Source organism: Sciurus carolinensis, chromosome 11 (genome assembly GCF_902686445.1).
Source record: "Sciurus carolinensis chromosome 11, mSciCar1.2, whole genome shotgun sequence".
Lineage (NCBI taxonomy): Eukaryota > Metazoa > Chordata > Mammalia > Rodentia > Sciuridae > Sciurus > Sciurus carolinensis.
The window spans coordinates 9,724,100-9,733,064 of NC_062223.1; the positions used below are offsets into that span (position 1 = coordinate 9,724,100).

At 54.6% G+C, this 8,965-nt stretch overlaps 1 protein-coding gene across 3 annotated transcripts; it reads left to right on the top strand.

The window, feature by feature from the left end:
• Positions 1-653: 653 nt before the first annotated feature.
• On the top strand, positions 654-8,071 carry Gal3st3 (galactose-3-O-sulfotransferase 3). 3 transcript variants are annotated; one of them, XM_047517653.1, is made up of 3 exons: positions 654-802; positions 4,144-4,450; positions 6,429-8,071. In XM_047517653.1, the coding sequence occupies exons 2-3, from the start codon at positions 4,326-4,328 to the stop codon at positions 7,597-7,599; spliced, it is 1,296 nt and encodes a 431-aa protein (XP_047373609.1). In that variant the 5' UTR covers positions 654-802; positions 4,144-4,325; the 3' UTR covers positions 7,600-8,071. The 3 variants fall into 3 exon arrangements, with proteins under 3 accessions (XP_047373609.1, XP_047373608.1, XP_047373610.1); XM_047517652.1 differs by having other exon boundaries at positions 4,147-4,450; XM_047517654.1 differs by having other exon boundaries at positions 4,147-4,412.
• The last annotated feature ends 894 nt before the right edge of the window (positions 8,072-8,965 follow it).

Consider the following 8,965-nt stretch of genomic DNA (forward strand, 5'->3'; position numbering starts at 1 on the left):
AACCTCAAGGAGTTGCCTCTTAATTCTGGGACATAATAGAAGAACCAGGATTAAACTGGGGCTCTTGGAGTCCTGCTGACGCTGCCTGGGCACAGGCCCCAGTCTGAATAAAACCATGGTCAGGAGTGAGGGGGTCTTGAGTCCTGGCTGCCTCAGTTGGTTGGAAGGCAGGCTGGAAGGGAAGAGGAGAGGGCACAGGGACCAGATAGGAATGGAGTTTTCTCTACTAGAAGAGGAAAGAAGAGGGAGAAGGTAGGAAGGGAGCCGGTGGGTGCCTGTGAGTATACCTGCTCCCTAATCCACACTGGATAAAAGTTCCACCAGCCCAAGGATGACCAACGGTGCCCAGGAAAGCCAGAGTATACAGGCACCTTCTCAGCCTCAGTTTCCCTTTCTGGAGAGTGAGAAAAGGAAGCTGAACATGTCGGTGTCCAGCTCTGCATGGTTGTCAGTGAAAGACGCCCGCATCCAAAGATGCCAGCCGGAGAGTGTGCGCTCCATCTGGCATCCAGCCAGCCAGGAGTCCCCCTCCCCTCCCTGCTCCTTCTCCTCTCCCCTTCCCCTGAGCCCGCCAGGCCCTCCCCTGCCCCGCCTCCGGTGTGAGATGGGGGGCGGTGGCGGGCAGAGCCGAGAAGAGCCGAGCTGCAGACTCCGCCACCTGATCCCATCCAGTTGCAACGAGGCGAGCTACCGGCACTCTGAGCTCAGGGCCCCCAGCGCCCTGGGATCGTGCAGATTTTGGGACAAGGGGCTGGTGCGAACAGAGCCATCCCCAGTCGGAGACCCGGCCAACCCACGCGGTGTGAGTACTGCAGTGGCCGACCTGGGGTTGGGGGCGACAGCGGAGTGGACCGCACTGGATGGGGAGGAAGGGGAGGCGGAGTGTCCTGGGGGCCTAGTACCCGGGAAGCCTATGGAGGAGCTGCTTTACCCTAGCTCTACCCAGTGCAAGGACCGGGTGGGAAGGCGAATCTGGCCTTTTCCTACAGTGACCAGATCTCGTTGTCCTGGTCTCTGGGAGAGGTTGGGATGAAATTGAGGGAATGGGAGTGGGGTGGGGGTGGGGAGTGATGGAGAAAGGAGGATGAAGGGAATTCAGAGGCAGGGATGCAGCGGGGGTGGATGACAGGGAGAGGGGGCTGGGGGGACCTGGTGCAGGCTGGAGGGGAAGAGGAAAAGGAGGGAGGAGAAAAGATATTCTATCTCCTGGGCCACTAATGTGCTACCCCTCTGCTGCCTTTTCCCCTTCCTCTGTGGGGCCCTGGGTCACTTTCCCTCCCGACTGGGCTGTGCCAGTTCCCCAAGTCAGGATGGAGTTGTTTCCAGGTCTTTGGGAGGTCAGATCCAAACGGTCCAGTTCAGAGCACCCCTTCCTCTAAGTGTGTCAGTATCAACTCTGAAGCTTGGAGGGGACAGAGCAGAAAGGGCTCATTTGGGAGTGGGTGGGCACCTAGGCCAGTTTTCAAAGCTCTGGCAGGCTATACCATCTCTTCTTCAGTTCTCTGGAGGAAAGAAAGCAATTTGCAAAACTGGGCAGCAGCCTGAAGTAGACTGTTCTGACTAAAATTAGCACTGATATTCTGATGAGGTTGGCACCCTGACCTGCCTAGGATGGTGGAGGGAATCTCTCTCCCTGAAGAAGACCCAGGAGACTGGGGAGTCATCTGAAGCATCTGTGAGCAGGAGCCAAGGCCGCTCACTCACTGCTCTAAAGCCTGGTCCAGTAGCACCACCACCCACCTGCACCCACCAGCCTCGAGACTGGAAGGAAAGCCAACCCAGGTGGCCCCTCCTGGCTCTCACTGCCCCGAACCCATCTCCAAAAGAGGCATCTTGCAGTGATTGGCAGAGCAAAGGCAGGCCTCCTCCAGTGTCCAAGTGGACACTCTCTCTGGACATGGAATGTTTTGCCTGGCCAAGTGCCCACCCAGATACAGGGTTCCTGCTTTCAAATACCTGAAGGTCTGTCACCGAGAAAAATGTGCCATGCACTCTGGGAGGGCAGCACAAATCACAGCACAGAACAGGAGGGGGAGGGGTGAGCTGAGGAACACACTGGTGCCAGGGTGATCCCACTGTCCCAGGAAGAACTCTGGAACTGCAGGGTGGGGGTGGGTGCTCAGGAATAGATCAGGCTGTATCTGGAGGTGATGAGCTGTCATTGACAGAAGCCAAACAGACCCTGGCACCCATCACTGGGGGCTGGTGTCCAGGGAATTCCTGCACTGACGATGTCCCATCCCCAGGAAGGCCTCAAACCAGGGTCTGGCTGGTTTTCCAGAGCTTAGATGGAGGGAGTGTGGAAAGGCACAGGGGTGGAGTGGAAGGGGCACCAGACACCCCTGTCGTTCTTTCTGTGTGGCCAGGGAAAGGCCTGCTATAGTTCCTTATAGATTTGACCTCCTTGGCAGGCACAGATTCCCTTGAAAAATAAGAATGGTTTCAGTGAGTTTAGCAAAGGTAGAAATAGACTTACCGCCTCCCTTTTACTCCTTCGGAAACTCCCATTTGGTCACCAAGTCCTCCTAGCAGGGATATAACATCGAGAAGAAGGTGTGCACCTGATATGGCCAAGAGCTCTGGCTTCCTCCTCCAGGGTGCCCGACCCAGCTGTACCAACCCTCCTCTGCCCCAGCAATCCCTAAAAAGTTAAAGAAGGCCTTGGGTTGCCCTCTGTGGCTAGACCTTTCACCCTCTAGGCTCCAGGCAGATTAGTCTGTCTGCAGGCTGGTGGAAGAAAGCAAGTGTTGGGGCCTAGAGAGGAGAGGAAGCATAACCAGGACATCTTTTCACCCAAACAGGTTTAAATGTAATCCGGGATTAATGGGGGCCAGGGAGGGAAAAAAGAGAGATTGGAAGACAAGCCCAGAGACCTGGAGGTCAGTGATGATCAAAAGGGTTTTCTCATTACCTCACCCCTCCTGGGACCCAGGTGTCCTAGATCCACACACATGCACATGACCATAACGCTTCAGGCTGCCCCTCCCCTTTACAGAGGGGTGTGTGTGAGGGTTGAAGCTGAACCTGAACCTGGACACAGGCCTGTGGGGTGAGACAGAGACCCACCCTAGCCTGGGGATAGGCATGACTGCTGAAGCTGACTTTCCACCTGGGCTGCCAAGAGCTGTGCTACCCTTGAGCCAAAGCATTTGTGCGGGGAAAGTAGATTGGCCAGAAATCAGGTCTTTTTACTGCCTCTCACTCCTGTGGCTCACCTGGGATAAAGGCTCACCTCCTGCTGAAGATTATTAGCAGAGGGACAAGGAGGAGCCACTTCTGAGCTCCCCATCCCCCTACCAATTCCCAGGCTGCCACCCTATTGCCTTTGCTGGGCACCTCCACTGCAGACAGCTGATAGGGCCACCTGGGTTTCAGGTGTCTGGGGATGGAATCCAGATAGGGTTCCAGGATTCAAGTCCCACTTTCCCTTGTGAATTTATTGGTCCTGGGCCCTCAGGTCAGGAGCCCAGCCAGGAGAGCTTAGGGCTCAGAAGTGTGCAGAAATGCCAGAACCAGAGCAGGGATGGAAAAATCAGTTTTTATGGAAACAGCACACTATTGCGTTGAAGGACATGGACTTTGAAGCCACAAAGAGTAGGTTAGAGTCCAAGTTCTGCTGTTACCAGCTATGTGACCACACACAAGTGACATCACCTCTCAGAGCCTCACTTTCCTCATCCATAAAGTTTAATACGTATGTTAGCACAGTAGTGAGAATTAAGTTAGCATATGTAACGGATAGAGCAGAGAGTAAGCCTGCAGTACTGACTGAGGCTTGAGGAGGAGGAGGTCAGTGGCTTGGTCTTTGGGGAGGCCAGGCCCATCCCTCAGCTGAAGCCATCAAGCTAGGAGTCCTGGAGGAAGGCCGAACTCGAGCTGAGACTTCTGGGTTCTGAGCCACATGCTGTAGAGACAGAAACAAATGGCCATGAGACAAAGAAAAGTTAGGGACAGGTGGAGAGGGAGAGACAAGGGCTAAGGAGTGCCTACAGTCTGAAGGGCTGGCCACACACCAGAGCCTGTAATTCCACCCAAGACCAACTCACCTGCCACAGTGAGGGGGCTGGTCTTGTTAACGGGAGGCAGGAACTTGATCTGCCCTGGCTGCCTGCTCACCCCACTCACTGGAGCTCTCTTTTGCAGCAGTCCTGCTAGGGCCTGGAGCCCATCTCCTCTGCCCACTGCAAACCTGTCTGCCTCCTTCTCCTGCCAAGCTTCTTGGGAACACTGGCCCTGCTACCAGAGCCCCATGAGCCCCCATGAGTGCCAGTGAAGGGAATCCCGGATAGCGAGGCCCTGGCTGGTCCAGGGCTGGGGACTCCAACATGCCACCCATCCTGCAGCGCCTGCAGCAGGCCACCAAGACGATGAGCCGCAGGAAAATTCTGCTGCTGGTGCTGGGGTGCAGCACTGTAAGTCTTCTCATCCACCAGGGGGCGCAGCTTAGCTGGTAAGTGGGCGGGGCCTCCGTGAGAGGAAGGGCCCCAAGGGTGTGGGGAAGGGGGTGCTGGTCAGTGATGCCAGCTATGCTGAGTCAGGATTGCAAGTTCAAGGCTAGCCTTGGCAACCCAGCAAGACCCTGTCTGAAAATAAAAATAAAATAACTGGGCCTCCGCTTCCCATTCTTCTACCTGGCCAAAGAGTCCTTCTGTTAATCTTTGCTCCTTTCTTCTACTCTGGAAGTGCTTTCCATACATGTCCTCTGTAGCCACAAAGGCAGGGACTGGTGTTCCCTGAAAGGATTGAGTTACTTGTTCAAAGTCACAGAGTCAGAGTTAGCTACAATATGAATTCAGCCCAAACCCTTCCCACAGCATGGTAGCTGAGTGCTGCTCCAGTGGATAGCACATAACTTCTCGTTACTTCTCTTGTTCTGGGTAAAGCCACTCACTTCTCTGAGCCCTAGTTTCCTCACCTATAAAATGGGAATGATGATATGTGCAACCCTAGTCACCCTGATACAAGGTACCATGTAGTGACTGATGGGAACCCTGTCCCTGCTCCTGACTTACTGTGAACTCAACAAGTCCCTGTACCTCTCCAGACCTCAATTTCCCATTTTCTACATGGCCTGCCCCTGAGAGTAGCATAAACAGTGTGAACCAAATGATTTGCTGTTCTTATGTGTGTGGAGCCATTATCCTGAGCCCAAAGCAGCCACAGATAGGAAATCTCAATGGTGTTCTCTAAGCTGCTTCACACTGCCCTCATTACATGATCTTAGAATGGCAGAGGAGAAACAGGTGAGTGAATCAAAACCTGCAGCAACCTTATAGGTCACCAGTCATCCCAAACACCCCTGTTTCAGGAAGGAGGAACAGAAATAAATACATCATGAAGGGTTGGAGTATCGTATGTTTTGTAGACTGTTATATCTCCTGAGCATAGAAGAGCACCTGGCACATAGTAGATGCTCAAAAAAATTGCTGAATGTACGATTGAGGCTCCAGAGATCTTAACAGAACCCTGTGGGCTGGGGAGATAGCTCAGTTGGTAAAATACTTGCCTTGCAAGCACAGGGCCCTGGGTTCGATCCCCAGCAAGGAAAAAAAAAAACAAACAAACAAAAAAAAAAAAACCTGTAACAAATGGATTGCTACAAAGCCCTAGTGTCCCCCACCTGAAAAGTGAGCAACCAGTTAAAGAGTAAAATGAGAAAGATAGCAAGAGGATTTAGATTTAGTGACTGAGTTGTCTTCTGGTCTTCAGTTTCTACATCTGTAAGTGGGATTCCTCAGGATCTTAAGGGGCCTTTGTCCCTTCCATTTTCTACTTCTGCATAAACAAATACCTTAAAACTTAGCAGATGAAAACATCATTTATTCTCTCAGTTTCTGTGAGTCAGGAATCCAGGTGTAGCTTACTGGGTACCTCTGAGGGTTCAGGTCTTCCATGAGTGTTCAATCAGGGAGTTTGCCAGGGCTGCTCCTCATCTGAAGGCTTGACTGGAAGAGATCCCCTTCCACGCTAATTCACGTGGTTTGGCAGGCTTCAATTCTTTGGGCAGTCTGATGGACTGAGGGCCACGTGTACTTCCCTGTAAGGCTGCACACAATGTGGTAGCTTGCTACCCCCAAAATGAGTTATCCTAGAGAGAGTGGGAGGGGGAATATAACCCACCAAGATAGAAGCCATAGCCTTTTTCTGATATAACCTGAAGTGACATCCGATAATCTCTGCCCTGTTCTATTCCTTATGTGCGTGAATGAGTCCGGTCACCTTAAGAGGAGGAGAGTACACTAGCGTGTCGCTAACAGGAGGCCAGCTGGTATCATGGGGCCGATCTTAGAGGCAGCCCTCCCCTCTACTGTTCCAGGGATAAAGCCCAGGCTGGGACCCTTGGTCGCACATCCATCAAGCTCAGGGAGAGGCTGGGGGGCAAGCCGTGCCCCCTCAACCCTCCTCTCACACATTCCCGGACCCTGCAGGTACCCCAAGCTATTCCCTCTGAGCTGCCCGCCCCTGCGGGAGTCGCCGCCGCGCCCCAAGCATATGACGGTGGCCTTCCTGAAGACGCACAAAACAGCGGGCACCACGGTGCAGAACATCCTGTTCCGCTTCGCCGAGCGCCACAACCTGACCGTGGCCCTGCCACACCCGAGCTGCGAGCACCAGTTCTGCTACCCGCGCAACTTCTCGGCGCACTTCGTGCATCCGGCCACGCGGCCGCCACACGTGCTGGCCAGCCACCTGCGCTTCGACCGCGCGGAGCTGGAGCGGCTCATGCCGCCGGGCACCGTCTACGTCACCATCCTGCGCGAGCCGGCCGCCATGTTCGAGTCGCTCTTCAGCTACTACAACCAGTACTGCCCGGCCTTCCGGCGCGTGCCCAACGCGTCGCTCGAGGCCTTCCTGCGCGCGCCCGAGGCCTACTACCGCGCGGGCGAGCACTTCGCCATGTTCGCGCATAACACGCTGGCCTACGACCTGGGCGGCGACAACGAGCGCAGCCCACGCGACGACGCCGCCTACCTGGCAGGCCTCATCCGCCAGGTGGAGGAGGTCTTCTCACTCGTCATGATCGCGGAGTACTTCGACGAGTCGCTCGTGCTGCTGCGGCGCCTGCTGGCCTGGGACCTGGACGACGTGCTCTATGCCAAGCTCAACGCACGCGCTGCCAGCTCGCGCTTGGCTGCCATCCCTGCAGCACTGGCGCGGGCCGCCCGCGCCTGGAACGCGCTCGACGCGGGTCTCTACGACCACTTCAATGCCACCTTCTGGCGCCGCGTGGCACACGCAGGCCGCGCATGCGTGGAGCGCGAGGCGCGTGAGCTGCGCGAGGCCCGACAGCGCCTTCTGCGCCGTTGCTTCGGTGATGACCCGGTGCTGCGGCCGGCTGCGCAGATCCGCACCAAGCAGCTGCAGCCGTGGCAGCCCAGCCGCAAGGTGGACATCATGGGCTACGACCTGCCCGGCGGCGGTGCCGGCCCAGCCACCGAGGCCTGCCTGAAGCTGGCCATGCCAGAGGTGCAGTACTCGAACTACCTGCTGCGCAAGCAGAAGCGCCGTGGTGGTACACGGGCCCGGCCTGAACCCGTCCTGGACAATCCCCCACCACGGCCCATCCGAGCGCTCCCCCGTGGTCCCCAGGGCTCCTGAGCTGTGAGCTGTCTCCCAGAGCCCACACCCTGTCCCATCAGGGCCCTTTCTTTCCCAGGAGTTTGAGCCCCACGCTGAATTTTGGGGTGCATCTCCCCACCTGAGCCCATCTTCCTATCTGAGCCGGCCTCCCTGGCGTGGGTTGAGCCCGATCAAGCCCTGGGCCACCCTCTTCTTCCCAACTGGTTGGTGACTTTAACAAGAGGTGTAAGTTCCGTCCCAAAGCACTCGCCCTGCCTTTTTTCTGGGGGCTGAGCCCCCCACCACCTGTCTTTTCCTAGTGGATGAGTGCAAGCCCCAGAGTGGGGCTGAGCCCCGGGCAAAGGCTGTGCTGTTTCTCAGTGTGGCTGGGCTTTGACTCTTCCCAGGGCTGCAGAGGCCCCTGTGCTGTCTGTCTTCCAGGTTCTACCCTCCCCACAAACCTAAGCTGCTCCCAGACTCCCAGGACCAAGAGTTCCTGGGTTGGGCTTTTTGTTCGTTTGATTTTTTTTTTCCTTTTTTTTTTTTTAATAAAACATCTTTAAAATGTGAAGGCAGTATATCATTCATTGAAAGCCGTATTCCCCATAATTGAGTACGAGACAGATGTCTAGGAGGCACTGTGACTAACCTTGAAAATGGGGACCCAGACTTAGTCAAGCTCCCAGTTGTCCCTCCCAAAGGCCCACAACTTTCCTCAAACCTTTATTTTTTTTAAGTTTCTTAAAAATATTTTTTAATTGTAGTTGTTGATGGATCTTTACTTATTTTTATGTGGTGCTGACGATTGAACCCAGAGCCTCACACATGCTAGGCAAGCACTATACCACTGAGCTACATTCCAGCCCCTCCTCAAACCTTTGATTGACTGGGCTCATCAGTACAGACCACGATCACCTCAGTGCCTCTCATTTTTCAAATCAACCCTTTCCATTTATTAGGCATCAGTTACTGAACATCACTCGTAACTTGAAGATCATGGTGAACAGGGTAGATAGGGCCTTTATCTTCCTGGAGCTCACCAGAGAAAACGAAATGGGAGCAACCATGGAAGCAAAGATTAAAGACTAAGGGTTAAAGCACACAGCACTGCCTTAGGCAGAACAGAGGCTGGGAGGAGGATCATTTTCAGATAAGGAGGTGTTCACCTCCAATTTTACCTCTCCCAGTGAGTCCCTGACTCTAAGGAGGACCGTTCCTCCCTCAGTTTTCTTCAGCGCAAAAAGATAATCCAGATCTGCAAGGTGCTGTGGCATATCCTGTAATGCCAGCAGCTCAGGAGACTGAGACAGGGGGATCACAAGTTCAAGGCCATCCTCAGCAACTTAGCAAGACCCTGTCTCAAAATAAAAAAATGAAGGGACTAGGGATGTAGCCCAGTGGTAAA